Source organism: Pipra filicauda, unplaced genomic scaffold (assembly GCF_003945595.2).
Source record: "Pipra filicauda isolate LSUMZ 115617 unplaced genomic scaffold, ASM394559v2 scaffold77_size3566232_pilon, whole genome shotgun sequence".
NCBI lineage: Eukaryota > Metazoa > Chordata > Aves > Passeriformes > Pipridae > Pipra > Pipra filicauda.
In genome coordinates, this window is record NW_024104953.1 from 767,718 (window position 1) to 787,955 (window position 20,238).

A 20,238-nucleotide genomic window follows, 5' to 3' on the forward strand; every position below is an offset into this window, starting at 1 on the left:
AAGTTGGCAGGGTGAGGAGATGGCAAGCCTGAGGAGGGGATGCCAAGAGAGAAGTCTTATGGATGGCAGGAAGTCAAGTAGGAGCTGCAGTGAGAGACAAGTATTTCCTGCCTGTGGCTACATCCTAGGGATGCTGTTAGCCAGGAGTCAGGGCTGGCAGGGCTTCTGGAGCTGGGTAGGGAATTTAGCCTTTTTGTCCCTTAGCACTTCCTCAGCATTCAGCCTATTTGCAACAAGCCAGGAGTATTTTACAGCAAATTCAGATTACCCATGGCCAGCAAAAATGAAGAGAAGGGAAATGATGGGATCTGTCAGCTCAGCATGCCAACTAGAGTCTTGCTCCACTGCTTGTCTCTCTGGATTGTGGGAACTTTTATTCCTTCTGTTGGAGTGGGGCTGAGCTCATCAGGTTGTGTTGCCTGTGGAGGCAGGGACAGGGATGGTGGGTGCTCTCAGCCCAGCTTTGCAGCAGAACTGGCAGCCTGTGGGTGTGCAGTGGCTTCTTTCCTGGCAAAGCCTGAAGTAGGTGTCTTGCAGCCTCCTTTAGGGGGAACATCAACCTGGTTCTGCCACGGCTGCAGGAGCTGCTCACACGGGGCATCGCTGAGAGACACGTGAACAGCCCAGCAGAACATTTCCTTCCATCCCTCCTTCACATCAGGAGAAGCAGAACTTGCACAGGGTTTGCTGAGCAATCTGTGGCACTGCACTAGTCCATTCCTGTGCTTGCTGAGGAGCAATTTTTTTCTTCCAGTTTTGCTTCCTGCATTCCCAGTGCGTGAGGTGCTGAGCTCTGCTACCCCTCAACGTGCAGCAATGGTCATTTGTGTTGTGGTGTGTCACCCTGCAGTGTTTGTGCTCAAGGGCTGCAAAAGCTGGGTATTACCTGATCCTTTACTTGTAGAAGAGGCATGCAAAGAAAAGCGTTAGGATAGGGTTTAAAAGTTATCCCTGCCTTTCAGAACAGAACGCTCACGTTTGTGCTATATTTAGTGCGCAGCAAAATTATATTGCTGAAGCTTTTTTTGGCCTGCCATCGTTCATTTACGCTAATTTTGCTGGCTTAGAAAGAGATGTTCAAAGCACAGCTTTGCCACAGCTCCTCTGTCCTCCAAGAGTCCTCGCAGGGTAGGGAATTCAGTCAAGCTCCCGTCCCAGAGGAATTATCCCTGGCTGCCTCCCTCCATTAGCACTGCTCCTCCTTACACCTGTTATTCCAGGGGGAGTTGAGCAACTCCCACACGAGGTGCATTTGCAAATTCCAACCCAAAGCTTGCTCTTCTCACTCACTGGAAAGGTGCTTGCAAAAAGGAGTGTGAAAGGAAGGAGATGCATCAAGCTGCGGTTACTTGCAAAGAGCCCTGAAAGCGAGTACAGACAGAGTGTATTTCATGTCATGTGGTTGATGTTGGAACTGCTCTGGCTCCCTCCCACCTCTCCTTTTCACCTCTCTGTAGAAAAAGTCTTGGCTGTGCCGGGAGCAGGAGAGAGAAGCTGGGATGTGGCTGGGTAATAAACCATTACCTGCCTGGTCTGCCCTCAGCTGAGCAGAGGGAAAGTTCAGGACCCGTGAGCATTAGGTGGTTTTGTCCCAGGGCGGACTCTACTGGCTCATTGTAAGTCTGTCACCCTCTGGAAATACCGTGTCAAAAATGTATATCAGCTGAAAGAAACCTCATAATCTGCTCAGTGGAATTGAATCGAGCCGAGTTTAACTTTCCAATGGTAACTTTTAGAGGCAGCAGGTCCATGCTTGCACTGGGTCTTGTCCCCAGCCCTGCTGTCCCTGTCACCCTGTTGTGGAGCACAGGTTCTTTCTTTCCAGGGCTTTTTTGCTGTAGCAGGTGGCTGAGGTGCCTCCTGGCTGCCTGGTGGTGGCTCTTGGGCAGCAGGTGTGTAGGCTTTGTCTTCTTGGCCTGGAAAGGAAAGAAGGGCTTGCCATGTGGGTATGTGTGTTCTTTTAATATCAAAGGACAGCATTTAAAAATTTTTGAATTTTTTTTAACAAAAATACCTTAAAATTATTAATGCTATTTATGTTTTTCTTTTTCTGTTGATGTTTGTTTGGGATTTTAAACCAGAGAAGATGTTCTGGGAGAAAGTAACTAAGTAGTGTATGTTCTGCCAACCACTTATGCCCCTGTCTCTTCCCTGGAGTCTTTTGCTTCCTCCTGATCCAGACTTGTTCTGAAACCAGGAATGAGTTTGCCTTTGGAGGCAGAGCTGTCCCTGCAGTGCTGTCCATGGGTGTGTGACAGCACCATCCTGTCCCTGACACACCAATGAACTGCTCAGAGCAAATACACCGAGAAGGCAAAGTTCCCCTGCACTTCCCTCTCTTGCTTTCTGAGGTCTCAGGGGTTTTTTGCAGGAGCCCTGCTTAAAACATGGATGTAGGGGACTCCAGCAATGGTGTGGGTTTTGTCCTAAGCAGGATCTGTGGAGCTGCATGGTAAGAGAAATGGGATTTTGCAGTGCAGCTCCGGGCAGTAGATAATCCCTATAGATTAGGGGGGGAAAGGGTGTTGAATTACTGAAGGAAACATGAACAAAGAGTGTTTTTAGTAGAGGTATTTCAGTGCTAACTTGCCATATATTTTCTGCTTAGAGAGATGCACTGCTGTTAGGAATGTAATTTCATACTGGCTGGTACTATTTCTCCCCTGTATCTTGCATCTGCATCACTTACTAAATGCATTTTGAATAATTATATGGTGGAGTCCTATCTGGGCTTGACAATTAGGCAGAGATACTGCAGCGGAAACACACACAAAAGCATAATTGTAAATAATGGATATTGACTGGATCTGCCAAAAGTTGCAATAAAAAAGTCTTGCCTTAGGTCAATTGTTCCTGGCATATGGATGAAAAAAAGGAATCCAGCAGTGCTCAGTATAATATGAGCTGCTGTACATCAACATTTGCCAACCAGCCTTTTTTTATTTCCTTGGTTTTTTTCCCCTCTCATGTCTCTCACAAAGGAAGACACGAGCTTTTGGAAGCATTCAAGTGCCACAGTTCACAGCCAGCACTTTGCATACCATGGAGGTACAGGTTGCTTGTATTGTTATTTTCTTTTTTTTTTTTTTTTTTTTCTTTTAGATAATACAGTGAGGTAATAGAGGTAACCATGCTAACACTTGCTGTTCATCCTTGCCCTGAAAATCACTGATTTGGTTGTACAGACAGACTGTTGTTGGACAGGACTTGGGTGTCACCCAGAAGGTTACCCATGAATAGGAGAGGTCCCCTCCGGGATGGAATGCTGAGTTCTGCAGTAACTGGGGTGGGGACACTTTCTCCCTCACATCTGTAGCCCTGTGTGGTCCCACAGCCAGTCCTTTTCCATGGCAACTGCATCCCAAAGACCCGATGGCTGGGGCCGAATGACACCGTGGAATCAGAAGCCATCCTGTCATTTCAGATGGGAATTGACCTTTGGCTCCTCCTCGGACTCTTGGTGTAGCCAAAGGAGAACGAACCACAAGGAGCGTTGCTGACTGTGCATCCTGGGCTCTGGGTTAAGGCTCTCAGGAGCTGGAGGGGGTTTTGCAAGTTGTTTGTGCCAGTCCTTGGAGAGTAAGTGTGAAATTAAGATCGCTGCCTGATTTATATAAATAATTTCCGTGATGTGCTCGCGCGACGCTGCAGAGCTAATTATAGATAACTATAAATATGCCACTGGGAACCTTTTAAACATTTATTTTAGCACTTTTGAGGAAGCCAGTACTAAGTTTAATAGAGTGTGGTGAATTATTGACCTAACAAATTACAGCCACGGACCACAGGATGGTGTTGACATTACAGATTGTACTGTGGTCTTTTGGAAGTCGTTACAGGATTTAATTCAGGCCCTGCTGAACTTTGAGATTTACATTGGGTGGGATGTTGACTCCATCACATGAGGGACATATGTTAACCTGCATGCATAGCAGACAGTCCTTAAAATGGCTTCCATTTTGAGGTGGAAATTACCTAATAAATTCGAATCAGATCTTCTTTTTCCTATATCTTTGTGCTCGGGGAGCCGTAAATGCAGATGGATGAAGGCCTGTGGTGAGTGGCAGTTACTGCCGTGGTTGTTAGAAATAAATCCATTTATTATTCCGATACCATCAGGTATCGGAAACGAGTTTCGGTGGGGTTTTTTTCCTGTTTATATAACCTTTAGCATTCTGGGAGCGATCTGATTTTGAGGTTGGAAGAGAAGCAGGGGCCTGCTACATGCAGATATAAAAGGAGAGGTGATAATTCTGCGAGGCCCAGAGGGCGCGTCTTATTGCCGAGTGCCCAGTTGGTTCCTGGACTCATAAGCAGTGAAAGGCGTGGGATGTGTTTCTTTCCATGGCCTCTGGAGCTGCCCAAAGGCTCGGGGCGCTGCAGGGAGTCCCAGCAGGAATGAACCGTGGAGCAGAGTGCACGGCCAGGGGTTTATGTGGGATAGCGCGGAAGGAATCGCCGCGCCTGGTCCTGGAGGGAAACCCTTCTGCAGCAGCTGCCAGATCACAAACAGTGAACACAGGCCTGGGGAGGGTTTCTGTGTTCCAGGGAAACCCGAGGAGGGGTTGTGTAGCCAAAGTAAATGGTAATTCTCTGGCTATTTCCAAGGTTTCCTTTTTAAATCCATTCGGGAAACGAGTTTTTCCTGTTTCTTTATAGTGTCTGGGGTTTGGTTTGCCTCGGATTCTGATGGAGCAAGGAACCCCTTCAGAAACCAATCAGACAACAGCAGAAATATCTCCCCCTTGCTGATGTCTTTCCTGGGGGAAAAGACAATGTGCAGATTCCTATCTCTGTGTGGCAAGTGCAGAAAAACCCAAATGTCCCCAGTATTTCTGAAGGGAATAGAATCGATGTGCCCAGCCCGCAGTTTGATTTAATTACCAGTTTTGGGGAGGGGGACATTAATGCTGTCAATGGAATAGTAACAGTACATTACCTAAGCTTTTGTTTGGTAATGGATCATTCAAAATCTGGTGAGAATCAGAGGTGAGCAATAATTTATGAGCTGCTCCAGTGCAGACACTGTATCCGGGGCAATAAAAGTCCGGATGGGTTGATTTATTTGGTGATGGTTGGAAGTGCTACTCAAATATTGATAGGATCTTCCTGGAGCACAGATTACCGTTAAACTCATAATAAAAATTATGCCAAACAACAAAAAGGGTATTAAAATACCATTTCTACTGGGGCTAAAACAGTGGTTTTCAACATTTGAGCTTTCCCGATGCCTGAGGATCTGTATCCCTCCTCCAGGGCTGTGAGGACAGGGATACACTGGACTGTGACTGCTGAGGAATTCTGGCATCTTGGGCACGTCCTTGTTCAAGAAATTAATCTCATGTTTAATCTGCTTTGAGACTGTACCTTAATTTGTTTTGCTGCTGCAATAATTGGCTGAGGTTTGTTTATCCACAAGGGTAGCTGCAATTGTAGTTTGAGGGTAATTTCAAGTCTAATATAAAACCCCAGGTCCTTCATCTTTTTAATTGGCCACGTTATTCTGTTCTCCTTTAATTGAGGTGGTAAACAATCCCTTTGAAAGACTCGGGCTACTGAGGGAGACTGAGCCCACACCAGCATGAGTGAAAACTTATTTTAAGGAACAAATGCACACCATTAGGGTTTAAGAGGCCTCTCTGTGGAGGAAAAGGTAAATTTGGATCCAGAATGCCATGTGGAAACAGATTTTCAGAGAAATTATAGCTATTCCTGCAAATTTTTATGAATGGAAAATTCTATTTTCTTTAGGAAGGGATGTCATTACATTGTCATACACCCCGACCTCAGCTCTGTTGATACTCAATTAGTGTTTTGAATCAGGTGTGGAAGATCCTGGAGTTTTATAATCCAGCCTGAAAAAGAAGTATAAAGTTTTACATCCTGTGTCTGAGTGGGGGATTTTCTTTGTTACGGAAGAGACAAGTTTTGTAACAGGCATACACGTCGAAGATGTGGAAGAAAGAGGGTCACAAGTCCCCGTGGTTTTTATTTGCGTGTTTTTAAGAGAATTGCTGCATTTATAGCAAAGCTCTTGAAACTCTACATACATGGGGACACTGTCAGGAGATAGGAAGAGCTGTGTTTATGTTAAGTTTTTCAGGTTGGGGTTTAGGGCTTATCAGCTGATGCCATCGAAGAGTCAGGGCCAAAATGTTGGGTTTAAATTTGGTTTTCTGCTAAAGCTCCGCAGTGAAATGCAGAGTTGCACAAACTTCTGTGCAACATCAGTTATAGGTGTGAATAAATGAATAATGTTATTTAATGCTTCAGACACAACAGGAAAAAGCTCATCTGTGGCACCATAGGCTTGGGCTCCTTTTGTCAGGTTGACTAATTCTCCCAGGGCTGGTCCAGTGAGGCAAAAAACGGTGTCACTGGGAAGCAGCTGCTTCACGTACCCAGCATTAGTGTCACAGTTTCTGCCTGGTTTACGTTTGCCTGTTATGAAGTAAAACACTGTGGTCACTCTTGGCCGTTCTGTGAGAAGCTTTTTGGATTTTCCACCAGTGGTTTCTTATAAAACATGCTGCAAAAAACAGGGGAATGTGGTGAAACGTGGCCTGTACTTGCCAGAGTTTGCTCATCAGTACCTGGGGAAGGATAATGAGGATTTGAGAGTCTGGTTTAAGTGGAGAAAGTATTTTTTATTGGATACACAGAAAGGCCAGGAGGTACGTGCCTGAACACTTGTGTGTCCCTCTACACATCATGTTCTGCGTTTAATCCTGTCATTCTCATGCAGGAGCTTGGGCTCACAAACAGCAACAGGGAAAAAAATAATCACCCAAATGTAACCCAAAATATCCCAATTGTCATCATAAGGCTGCAAGAGTTGACCACAAACGTACAAATATGACCTTCTAGCAAGTTCCTGTTTATTTGCTCTGTCCTTCACCCACAGGTCTTTTCAGAGGCTGAGCTGTCACACAGGTTCTCATTTGGAGTACCTGCTGGCACCATCCCTGTCCTGACTTACAGCCAGCCCGGGATGTGGGAGGGACTTTTGAGGGTGACAAGCTCCAATTAAAATCTCATCAGTAAAATATCTGATCTAATGTGTCCCTGGATTAAAATCACAGGAGGTGATTTTACACCCCCCCCCCCCAGCCTCTACCCAAACTCTCCTTGTTCTCCTCACTGGATCTGTCTTCTCTCATTGTTGGTTTTCAAACCACCATTTTTCGGGGGGGGGGGGGGGAACCCGGAAACACCTTGTTTTTCTGATTTTCCTCTGTTTACTTTCCATAACTTGAAAAGCTCTTTTGAAGACGTTGACAAAAATAGCTGTTTCTCAATCCACATAATTATGGGAAAAGCATCCCTTTTCCTATAGTCTGTGAGGCCTTTTTTTTCCTCTTCTTCCAACTGCTTTGCTTTTCCCCAGTAATAGCCCTTTCTGGTGTTATTCTGGAGGCAGCTTTGAAAGACACGCTAAATCATATACTGGATTTGTAACAATAATGTTATTACATGTGAAATTTTATTTAGAAAGAAAAAAGCCACTTGTTAAGAGAATAATTAGGCTGCACATTTAACCACTTAGAAGTTACGAAATGCTGGGCTAAACTGCATTTCGTTTTCCTCGTGCACTTTGAAAATAATATGAATATATATATTCTCCACAATTTCTTTATGTTCATTATGTGCAAATGGAGATTTTCTGGTAGTTTGTCCCAATTTGGCTGTAATTTCACAGATCTGATAGAAAGGACAACTTGTTTGACTGCTGAAATCCAGAGGTCTTTGAGCAGGAAGGCATTAGATCTTCCCACATGCAAGAACCAGTTGGTATTTTAGAGCGTGCATGGAACATTTTCCAAAGCATTTTGACTCCCATTCATCTCCTCTGGTGAAATGTGCCTTGTTCCAGAAATTGCAGCTTCATTTGAGGAGATTGGTGAGAGATCACCTTTGGCTGCTGCATTAAGGGTGATAACAACCAAGCCACCCCAGCCCAGGCCATCACCCAGCGGGATTATTTCAGGATGAGCGCTCAAAGTTTGGAAAAGAAATGCGGAGCTGACATCCGGGCCGTGGAACGGAGAGTGCTGGAAAAGCAACACAGTTGCTCTGATAATATGAAGTAGGAATGGATTCAAACCAGTGTGTCTGGGTGTTGCAGGTTGGTTGTGCCATGAAAATTGTCCTTGAGATGTCTCAAAAATGCAGGGATTGTGAGTCTCAGAGGCTTGGGGAGTGCACAAAGCATGTGGTTCCTCAGCTTCTCTTGCATTTCCCCGTCAGGATGGAGCCCTCTGATCTTCTCTTCCAGTCTTGTTTCAGTCACCTTCAAGAAGAGAAACTTTCTTTTGAAGTTCAAGAAGTATTGAAGTGCTGCTGCTGCTGGGGGAAAGGTACTTAGGATAATTATGCTCCAGAGAACGGAACTGAGAACATTTCTGGGGGAGAAACCAGCAGAATGCAGCCAAACGAGCTGCTAAATAAGGAAACATCATTAGACAGCAGGGCTAACCTTGGGTTTGCTGCTTGGCTTTTCACTCCACAGACTGGAAGGAAACATAAACAGGAAACAGCAAAGAGTGCCCTGACAGGAGAGAAAAACATCCTTTTGTGTCTGTGCTGTCACCAAGTGGAGACAAGGCAGAGTTAGCCAAACCCCCCCCCTCCAGAACAGCCCCAAAGTGTCCCTGAAGCACATGGAAAGTTGGGGGTGTGCTGGGGGCAGTGCTGCACACAGCCAGCTGTCAGCACGCTTCAGGGGTAGGGTGAAGGGAGTTCCTAATGACGGAAGTGTGTTCTTCAGGTGGGTTGAAAATAAGATCTAATCTTCCATCTTTTTAAACGCCACCGAGTGTTTTGCCGAAGGACAGCTCGGTTGTGTGCTCAGAGCAGCTGGCCCTGCGAGAGAGAGGAGCTGCTAATTGAGGCTTGAGCGTGGTGGAGGGCAAAATATTTTGGGAAACGTGGCTTGGCGAGGACTCAAGGTCTCCCAACAAGTTGCCATTGACTTCTGTCTGTTGTGTTTGCAGGATGACCCGTATTTCCTCAGTCAGTGTAAATTCCAATTTCAAGCACAGCTGCCAAGACTAAAAGAATTTGAGGCGTGTGCATGCAAATACTGCCATGAAAATAATTTCTCTAGGATCTACCTAGAGATTTATAAAATAATGATGAAGAATATTATGCATTCAGGTTATTAGTAGATGAACATAAATTAAATCTGTAGAGATTCACCCACTGATTCTTCTTTTTTTTTTTTTTTTTTTTGTTGCTTTGATTCTTAAAATGCACTTATCCATAAACCCTGGGAGCGTGCAAAAATAATAATGATTACAGCTTGTAAAGAATAAATTAGCAAGAAATTCTTACTCCCCTCTAATTAATTCCTTAATAAATCCCGAACAAATAACTGTGTTCTAAAGTCACTTACATTTAGAAGGTAAGCAGCAAATACAGGCAATAAGGGAAATTAAAGTGTGGCAGCAGCAAGTGAAGTAAAAGGGGCCGCAGGAGGATGGAGTGAGAGGACTTTCAAAACCTACAAAATAGGCCATTTATGAATTAGTATTTCATGAATTATTCTCTGACCTATCCAGTGGTAACTTCATGGATAAAGCTGCCTGGTGGTTGGAATGCTGAGAACTTAAAGATTTAGCTGTAAATAAACACCATTCCTTTAGATCACTACTATAGGAAAAGATTTTTCTGTGTGCAACATTTATGGATATTGTTTATTACGTGTGTTGTTGTAATATTCAGAAACACATCAAACTCTATTTTAAGTGATTTTTGCTTTCAATGTCTGAAGAAAAAGGTCCTAATTTCGCCCGCACATATTAGGATCTGTATGGCTCAGTTCTTATTTCTTTCTAGACTGAATAGCTCCTCTTCCTCGCAGCTGATTATACAATACATGTATTTATAGACAATAATCATCCCCCTCTTAGCCTTCCTTTAGCTGTGTGGTGGAAGCCAAGCTCTCTTGGTCTTCTCTAAAAAGAGCCAGTTCTGTAATAGCTTCTGAAATCTTCTCTCCAGCTCCTTCGAGTTAAATTCACCTCTGAGTACTGGTGAGTGGAATTTGGGATGATGTGTCAATTCTGGCTCGTGTAATTAATAAAAATTCAGGCAGAGATGATCTTCAAAGCTTCCTGTGCCAAGGAAAAACACTCCTCAGCTCAGTTCGAGATGATGTGGCTGGCAAACTCGTGCAGGCACTTATTTTTTCTTTGTTTTACCTTCACATTATTATGTTCTTTTCATCATCTGATCTAAAGCTTTGCCAACCAGACTGATTTTGCCTACAGCTGCTGGGGCTGTTTCTCTTCCTTTCCAGTTTCTAAACTGCAGATGTTTTAGGTTTTCTCCCGTGCCCAGGTTTGGTGAGTTTTCAGCCACTGTTGTTAGTGCTCAAGCATCATGTTATATCTGAAGTCTCCAGGTGGAATTGTGCCTGGAGTGTGCCTTTTCCAGTGCAGTTACACACACCAGGGCCACTGCTGGAGGAGCTGGCAGGAATATACATTCTGCTTCCATACCCTTTCCAGTGGATTATCCTTATTTATCCATGGAAGTCACAGGTGTGTAAGCAGGGCATGTTTTGCTATGTTGTGCCTCAGCCTTAAAACTCTGTGTGTTATGGAGGGAGCAGAGCAACTTCAAGGTCCTAATCTTGATAAATTTAGAGATACAAAAAGTTTTTAATATAAAGAAGCCGAAAGTTCTGTGCTGTTGACGTGAATGAAATAACCAGTCTGCAAAGCCCTCCCCAAAACCCAACCAGTCAGAAAGAAAACCATTCCAGAACAGTGGAGTTCTACCAAAAACACCCTCCCCTGCTGAAGTCGTCTCTAAGACAGTAAACACAGGACCATAAATTTGTTGATATTCTTTTAGATGCACCCAGTTTATGCTGTGTGAATGGAAAAGGACTTTTAAAAAAGTTCAAAGGACTTGGTCTTGCTGAGTGTTGGAAAACCCTTCTGTTGATGGGCAGGAGCTGTGCCTGAGCAGGAGCTGCACCCTCAGGTGTGGTGGTGGAGCAGTGCAGGGCAGCGAGTAGGAGCTGGGGCTCTTCCTTCTGAAATTAGAGTCTCTGCTCCAGCTGTTCACTGTTCAGGGCACTCTGCTCAAAATAATACACTTCACTTGCTTCAGAAGAAAAAACCCAGCATAATAATGGTCTCTGTATTCTGCAATCCCTTGTCAGCGTGAAATAATGGCACAAGAACATCACCCCCAAAATATGATATGGCCCTTTTTGGGCAGGCATTTAATCATCATAATCACACACAACTATGAGTTTTGATTTGAAAGGAGAAGTTTCTTAAGAGAAGTTTTTTTTTTGGTTTTTTTTTTGGTTTTTTTTTAATCTGCTGCTTATACCTTCAGTTCACTGCACTTTTCCTTGTGACTCCAAAGCTGCAAATTGCCAGGTTATTCTCAGTTGTGTGAATAAAAATCAGTCAAGTACCATTATGAAGACTGCCTACAATACACTTTTGTATTTTCTTCTGAAGCAGGTCCTCCCCCAGCTCTTTTCCTTTCTGAACATGGCTGCACCTCCTCAACCCTCCTTTTCCTCCTGTTGTTACCCAGTTGTGCGAGTGGGACGAGCAGCAGAGCGAGAGCAATTTTAGCTGAACCAAACCAGTTCCAACCAGGTGCTCGTGTCCATACAACTCCCACTGCCAGCTGCAAGGAAACCAAGTTGTTTGGATGAGAAACTTCTAGTTTTGAGTGTGTTTGTGTTGCAGCCTTTGCTGGAAAGGCAGAGCCACTGGTAGGTAGAGCCAGATGCAAAGGTGGCAGCTGGGTAATGGATGTGGGACTAGGATATGGAGTTACTTCTCCAGCTCTGCCACTGTTTCCCTCTGTCCTGGTAGGGAATTACCTCACAAACCCATTGCTCATTTCATCCACTGATTCTCTTGTGTATTTAGGCTGTAAAATTAGGGATTGTGGCTTGGTTTTTTGGAGTATGTACTGACACTTTGACTAACAGGTGAAGAAATTATTTCTACATACCGAGCTGAGCTTATACCCTTTTAAACACTTCTGGCTTTGGACTGGTGCTGTAGCGTCAGACATGGCTAAAGAGGGGACAGATTGAAGTCTTACTGCTATGGAAATTTTCCTTTTTTCCAGCATTACTTCTAACACCTGAGATGATTCCTGATTACACACTGACTCTGGTGTGTCCTTCTCCTGCTTCCTGACTATTTCTTTGCACTAAGATTTGCATTGTTAAATCTTTGTACCGGTTTCTAAACTGCTTTGCCACAGCATCTGTAAATCCAAGGAAATGAAATTTTCCTTAATGAAGCAGCAAAGAACTATATGTGTAATTGCAGAAGAATTGTTTCGCTTTCATTATTAAAAGGGTACTTAGTATGAAAATTTCCTCTCATTTTTTTTCCTAGTAGCCCAATGTTTTATGCTTTATATAAACTGCAGACTATTTTCTCTGTACTATAAAATGTTACTGTTTTTATGACTCCAGGGATATATGGAGGGATTGTGTGTTGCCAAGATAGCCAAAACTTTTCAGTTTGGGGCTTACTCTTCCATAGGAGCGCTTCCTGTAAGGGCTTTCAGTAGGAATGTCAGGTAAATTTGCTTGCAGGTTCTTCTTGAAGTGCCAGGAAACCTTGCCAGGCGTTCAGAGCTTGTTCCCAGAGCAGCTGAGTCAAATCATAAGCGCTGGTTCTTGCCTCGCTGAGGTCCTCCAACTCTTTTTGAATTAAAAACAGTTAGTGACCACCTGATAAGCTTAGCTCAGGTTCAAATTTGCAGATAACTCATTTTGGGTAGTAAGAAGTCTTTCTGTTCTCATTCTGCTCAAGTGATTTTTTTTTTTTTTTAAGAGTTACCATTCCCTGTGATATCAAGCCCCTTAGCTTTGCCTGTTTGTTAGAAATGCTAGTCCAGACCTAGGGAGCTGTGGGGTCAACTCAGTGTTTAAAACCATCCCTTTTTGTTTTCCCAGCTGCTGTGCTGTGTAAGAGGAGCACGTTTGTTTGTTTTTCCTCCCGTCTCCATCACTCCCTGCCTCGGGGGGTGTCTTTGTCACCACAGGTAACAGAAGAAGTGGCAGGAGTGCCTCCCCCAGCTCCATGGGGGACTGTAGCACTGCTCTTTTCTTGATGTTCTGGGTAGGGTAAAGCCGGAGGGATTGGATTTTGTCTGGGTGTTGTGGATCAGTATGTGCTGGGTGGGTTCTGTGCTGGAATGCCTTGTCTGGATTGTGTGGTGCCCTTTGGAACTCTTGCCGAGTTCCTCTATTTGCCTCTTGGGAACAAGTGTGTAGCTTATTATTCTCTTCATGCTCTCTCAAGGTATAACAGAACCCTATGTTTTTTTAAAAGTAAAACTCCTGGCTGAGCCTGGGTATTACAATTGACCAGAAAGGAAGAACTGGATAAATAAGTGATTTTTGAGTGAAGTAGTGGAGGCAGCAGAGTGTTCTCTGTCTCTCATCCCTCAGTAACCAGCTGTGCCTCTCACCCAGTTTTTCATTTCATGTGCCACGGTGGTGGATTTTTTTTGGGGGGGGGATTGGGTTTTTAATAGATGTTTAGAAGGCAGAGAATTAAGAAGCCACTTTACCAAGTTAAAATTCTGTGTGTTTAATTGACTCTTTAAAGAACTCAATGGCTACTCCAGAAATAAGAGTTTAACCTGAGCGTTTGTTCCATTATTTGAGTGCCTTGTTGCTGTTTATCCGTCTGTGAGTAGAGCAGCACCTGCGAGGAGCTACAAGAGGTCTGGTGGCTTTGGGGAGCTGGGTGAGTTTTTAGCATTAATGATGTAATTTTTAATGGGCTCTTGAAAAGAGCGAGTGGGAAGGTAACAAATTGTTTTGAACTCGTGAAGACCCGTGTGTAGAAAAAGACTTTGCTGTCGTTGAGGAAAGTTTTACCATTGACTTGAGGATGTACACGTGGCTCTGCTGCTGGTTTATTGACGGAGCCCGTGATTTTGAGGCCTGCTAATTGAATTGTGTGCTGCCAGGAGGAAGCATGGAGACACTATCCTCAGGGACCGTCTCTTTCCAGTGGGATACAGCAAGTGAATTGCATAAGGGGGCTTTTGGGGGAGCACAGCAGCACAGCACAGCTCCAGTTAAAATCATTGACAGCCTTGCTGTTTCTACTTGTAGCTCTTGATGCAGGTTTCTGCTAAATCCATCTCACCAGTCCTCCACGGCTTTCCCTTGGGAAGAGGAGACAAATTGCTGTGTTTCATTCAATTTATTCTTAATGGTAATGGGGAAAAATAGGTATGTTTTTAGCAGGGGGATGACACACGACATCCCCCAGCTGTGCGGGCACCCTTTCTGAACTGGCACTGAGTGTTCACTCTCACTGCAGGGAACTTCATCCTGGAGTTAATCCAAGTGTGGCTGATGGATCAGTACACTGCCAAAATCTCCGAAACCTGCATGAGGTGTATTCCATAAATGGCTGCAAATTGCGGAGTTTGCGTATGGATTTGCTCTGAACCTACAGTGCCAGACACTTCTTAAGCATAACTTGTAATTTCTTCATAATTCTTCACAGAAAGGGTGATTAGGTATTGGAAGGGGCTGCCCATGGAGGTGGTGGAGTTTCTGTCCCTGGAGGTGTTCAAGGAAAGACTGGATGTGGCACTGAGTGCCTTGAACTCGTTCACATGGTGGTGTTTGATCACAGGTTGGACTCGATCTCAGAGGTCTTTTCCAACCTAATTGATTCTGTGATTCTGTAATTGTTCCCCATCAGATTCAAATGTTGATCTTAATATTTTCTTTATAACACGTTGTAAGCATATTAGTCACATGGCTTTATTTTAAATAACCTCTTTAAAATGCAAAATAAAAATAAGAGCAACACACAACTGCATACGGTTTTTTTCTTCCAGAGATATGCAGTGCTTTCATGTTCAGAAAAGGATAAAATGGAGTATTTCTGTATTAAAGAACCATTTCATTATGATTAACTATTCCCAGTAGAAGCCGTTGTTTGGCTCTCTGTTTGAAGTTTGTTTCAGCAAAGTGGCTTTTTCCCTTTGAAAACTTTGCCCAGATATTGCCATCCAGTAGCATTAAATGGTGCTTGTTTGCTGAACTGGCTTGGTTTTCCCAAGTTTATTTTGCTTAGCACTGTATCAGGCAACCTTTGAAGGCAGTCTTGTGTCTTTCTAGTAGACTGACTGGTATATTTAGGAGAGTTAGGTAAGCTTTCAGACACACAGGTTCTTCTTCAGATTGGAAACGAGGAGCCACAGGTCTCGCAGCTGAGTGGAAAATGAGTTTACAGAGTTTAATTAGTTGTACATCAGTTAGAGCATGACCTTAACTGGCAGGGGCTGGGAGCTGTGCTCCACAGTGGCCGGCAGCACGTGGCAACATTTTGCACACTGGGGAAAAAAAGACTTTCCAGCCCGAAGGGCCGTGGAAACGGAGGTTGAACAGAGCAACGTGTGATTTCCCAGCCTCAGTGAGCACTCAAAGCAGAGTGGAATTGTTTTTCTCAGGGGTGTATATAAAGTCATTGGCTCTCTGGACCAGCTAACCCGTGCAGGTGTTGCGATGCACACCCACTTTTCCTGGTCTCCTTGACATAGTTCTGTGGAATTCTATAGGATGGTCGATCCTGCTCCCAGCCCGCCGTGCTGCCGGTGGCTCCTCGGGATCGATGAGGAACTCTGCTCTGTAGCTGGGGTTATGTCACAAGCAAGTTCCCAAGACACTCTGACTCACTTGGCATCATTTTGGGCAGTTTAAAATAGAAGTGAGCCAGATCCTCAGCTGGTATAAATTGGTGTTACTATATTAAATTCAGATGGGCCTAATTATAAGCGCTCAAGAAGTCACTGAGGGTTGCACAATCTCTTGCCTTTGTGAGTGTGTGCTCACCCATAAAAGTGAGATTGCACAATGCACCCTCTATGAATGCATCTCTGTCCCAGCTGCTAATTGAAAACAAACATGGTGGGATTAATAATTCACTTCTCTTGGACTTTTGTATTATAAATGACTGGAGGGATCCACCACTTGCATTAGGAGATGTTAACTCTATTGCAAGATAAGTAAGTCCCAACAGCAGTGGTTGGAGGTCTCTAAACGGGGCAAAGTTGGACTTGCAGAAGGTTTGGTGGTTTTAATTTATTTTTTTATTTTTGTTTTTTTTTCCCCCAGTTGCTATGGCTTCCGTGCCTCCTGCACAGAGTGCAGTCTCCAGGCCTGCCTGGAGGAAGTCATTAGCAAAACTCCAGTTGACTCTGAGGGAGGAGGGCTTGGGCTATTTTGCTGCACAGGAAAAGGGGCATTTTTCTGGCCACTACCCAAGTGTGTTCTTCCTTTACAGGAATCTGCCCGTGGTTTGCAGTGGGGAAATAGGAAATGGTGATCTCTGTCCTCTTAATTGGTTGTTTGAAAGATGAAAGCAAATGCCTGGGGTGTGAGGGAATTCCAGGAGGTTTTTTCAAACCAAAGAGCTCCTAAGAAATGGCACATTAGGAATTCTGATTTATGCCAGCCCCACCAAATGCTGCCTGCAGAGGCACTTATGTGAATGCAGATCCTGCTCTTGTCCTCTTATTGTAGAGCAGGGGCTGCAGCACCTGTCAGGCTCCTGCTTCTGGAGACCTGAACATATGGATCAAATGTGGAAGCTGGACCGTTCCTGGCTGATTCCTGATGGTGGCTGAGACGTTGGACTTCCGTCATTACCCCCACATTAAATGGCCTTGTCAAATAGGGATTTAAAGGACCCTAGGGATAGGATTATAAACCCTGTTTTCTATGTCAGAGGGGTAGCAGGGCAGGAGGGCCATAAGGGGGATGTTCAGGGCCCTTCCCACAGCCCTGGCAAGATCTGCTTGGTCTTGTCCAAGCAGCCCCACCAAACTCCACCCTTCCCCTGTTCTTCTGAGACCGTCCTTGCCAGATCTTGGCTCCTCCTGCTGTCACCTTTTCTGCACATGACTTGGTGGCATGAAAGCAGCTTGAACGTAGTAGACAAAACTCCAAAACGACTCTGTCCCTCATCCTTCTCCATCCAGGAGGATGCAGAGATGAGCAGTGTTGTTCTGATTCCTTGACTGTCCCTGGGAATGCTGGTCATTGCCTTTTCCTTTCTTGTGTCTCTTCTTAATGTGTGTTATTTCATTTAAAAGGGTCTTTTTATGTTTGTGTTATGGGAGGTCTAGTTGTACTTTTTAAAGTAAATAAGTTATTAATTCAGTTTGCTTTTCTTTTTTTTTTTTAAAAAAAAAAGGTAAAATACCAGAACAATCCAACAACAACAACAACAAAAACCAACCCTCCCCTCCCCCTAAAAAAAACCCCAAACCAAGAAAACAAACAAACCAAAAAAACCTTGTGACACTCACTGTGTGTGGCTCAGCATCTTTGTGTAAGATCTGTTTTCCTCCAGCATATTTAATTTCCCTCATGTGTTTGCTGTTAAAGCCTTTATTTTTAGGGCTCTTTAGTCCTTGCAGTCATCGAAATCTGATTTTTACGACATGGTCTGCATGTGCCTGCAGCTTCTGTAGAACATTTCACAGTGGGCTGGAGACCACCTCAGAGTGTGGGTGTTGTTTGTTGTGGCAAATATAAGCCCTGCTTCCTGCCTTAGTTCTTGCTCTGAGACAGACCCACGTTTAGCTCTGCCATATTCCATGGCTTTCATTCCTGCCGGGATCTAAATGGCCGCATGGATTGACTCAAAGATAAGCCCTGCAGTGTGTCATTGCTCTGCTTCGAGCTGCACCTGCTGCCTTACCTGCACGTGAGGCTGTTGGAGGTGGAGGTGTGGCACGGGCCACATTTCTGAATTAAAACACATGGAGACATCACTGCGCTGCTCAAACGTGGCTGGGACTCAAGACATCGATTCTACCGCGACAGGAACGATGAGAACGTGGGAATGTTGTTGTAAAACCCAGGGAAGGATCTGTGGCTGATAAAAATCAGCGTTGCTTTCTCACCAGTGCAGTTGTTTCCCTCTGAGGGGGTGGTTGCCACCTCCAGGCCTGGGCACCGGTCACGCTGGGAGATGGACACTCGGGGCTCACTGTCCTCGGCAATTTTTAGGTGTTTCTTGTGCAGTTGTTTAATTGAGTGGTGAGAGACCAGCAGACTTTGGTGCACTGAACTCTTGGTGCCAGTGGTGGGGCAGGATGAGAATAAGGTAGCTGAGATCTGGAGGTGATCAGCTTCAAACTAGGCTTGAACATTGGGTTCCCAAACCGTGAGGTGCTCCTGAGCTGGAACAGGGACAGCTGTAGGCAAGTTTTTGGTACAGTGATCAGCTGTCCACATGAGAGGCTCCAGGGCTGTCAGAGGAGTGCCTGTGTCCATGTGCCATGTGTAGTGGTGGAGTTTGGATTGTTTATGCTAAAGAGGTTTACAAAATATCACCTTTTACGACCCTGCTGATACTTCTTTCTAATCTCGGCAAGTTTCATTACCCTTGTCCTCTTCTGGGCAAGGGAGAACAAAAAGTAACAATCTCAAAAGTGCAAGTTTCCCCTCAATAGGCTGCTTGAAGAGGGGGAAAAAGGTGCTCATGGAGTTCAGGAAATACTAGAATAGCAGGGAATTGGGATTGCTGTGGGGAACAGAGGAGAATGTGGTGAATGTACAGTCACGTGAAAATCTCTTGGTGGAGCTTGCATCTTGACTGACAACAAAGGTCTGCAAGAGCTGTGCAGAGATCTCTCTCTTCAAATGGGGGGGAAAAAATAAGGATCCAAAGTAATTAATGGCAAAATAACATGCCCATGAATTATTTTTTTTTTTCTTTTCTTCTTTTAATTTAAAAGAGAAGGAGCAGTGGCTTTGTCCAGCACAGAGATTTCAAATTCCCCACACAGTATTTGCAATTACTTATTTCAGGCTATTTTTAGTCTGTCATTGAGCCACTCTAACACGGGTTATTAGTCCAAATGCTGGTGTAAGTGAGGCAGAGAGTTTTAAGATGTGCTTTAAGACAGTCAAGTAGTGCTAAATCAGGTCAGAGCTCTCGCTGCCCTTGCAGGACAGTTGGTGTTGCTCCCGGCAAAGCACGAGTGGTGCCATGGGAATGTGAGTGCTTCCAAGGGATCCAGCAGCCAGGAATAGCACTTGCTCCCATCTCCAGCATCCTTCCTCATTGCAAATGCTGAAATCAGGGAAGGGAGGTTCTTCATGTTACATGTGTGTAGGGGAGGGCAGGAGTTTCCTAAGAGGAGCTGTCATTATGTGCCAGTTTTATTCCAGTGGCATAACCCATAACTCATGAACTATGAAATGCTTGTCAGAAGTACATGTTTGTTACTGAGCAGCAGTCACTGAAATAGTTGGAACCTGTTATCTTTGTAGATATAGCACTTCTTGGGTTTCATATGCACTTTTCAAAATGTTCTGGCAATAATGAAGGAGGTTTTCCGTTGCAGAGGCAGGGTTCTCTGTTTCTAATGATGCCTTTTTCACACTGTGACTAGCATTAAAATGCCAAAATTGTATTAAAAAGATTAAAACAAAAGCACAGCAGCTGCTATTTAGTGAGGCAGGAAATCAGCTTGGCTTCTATATAATCTATATATGAAAAGGGACCTGCATAGTGTTGCTGTTGGAATCACTTAAGTGCCCCAGAGCTCTCCTTGAAGCTGATCCCAGTCTGGACAAGAATCATTGCAGACAGTCAGAATCCCTGCCAGGTGTGGGAAGTGGGACACTGATAACACAACGAGGCTCTTGGAATGATGTCATAATTATTTCTATTGCAATTTTTCCTTCCAGGAGACCGAGCTGCTGGATATCAGCCTCGTCAAAGATGCCAGATGTGGAAAACATGCCAGAGCTCCCAAGGTAGGAATTCTTACTGTGTGCTTCCATGTTACACTGGTGACCTGGGTAAAAAAAAAAAAAGGGGGAATGATATGCAAGAACTTAAAAAAGAAAAAAAATTTCCTTAGCTAAGAAGTAGTGTTTTGCCTTTTCTTCATGTAACACGGTTTCTGATGGGAAGTGTGGGATTGTTGAGCTCTTGTTGTTGGATTCTGTATGGAAAATGCTGCCAGGGAACAAAATTCCTGGTTCATCTAGGTATGCTTACAAGTTCTTGGCTTCCCTGGTGGCAAGGAGCTGATATTTGTTGAGGTCCCTGTTGTATTTTGTGCTGCTGATTTCCCTCTTTTCCTCTTGAGGCCAGGAGGATTTGGTTCTTTTTAAGCTGCCATCAGAGGGATCAGGATGTCAGCTCCCTTCAGCTTTGCCCCGGTGCATTGCACACTCCTGTGCAG

At 44.4% G+C, this 20,238-nt stretch overlaps 1 protein-coding gene across 2 annotated transcripts in view; it reads left to right on the plus strand.

Moving 5' to 3' along the window:
• Positions 1-20,238, plus strand: part of PLCB1 (phospholipase C beta 1) — a 334,613-nt gene that overhangs the window by 72,134 nt on the left and 242,241 nt on the right. For both annotated transcript variants that reach the window (XM_039389844.1, XM_039389845.1), the window contains exon 3: positions 19,736-19,804. In XM_039389844.1, the coding sequence (XP_039245778.1) occupies positions 19,736-19,804 (69 nt within the window). The remainder of the gene's footprint in view (positions 1-19,735; positions 19,805-20,238) is intronic.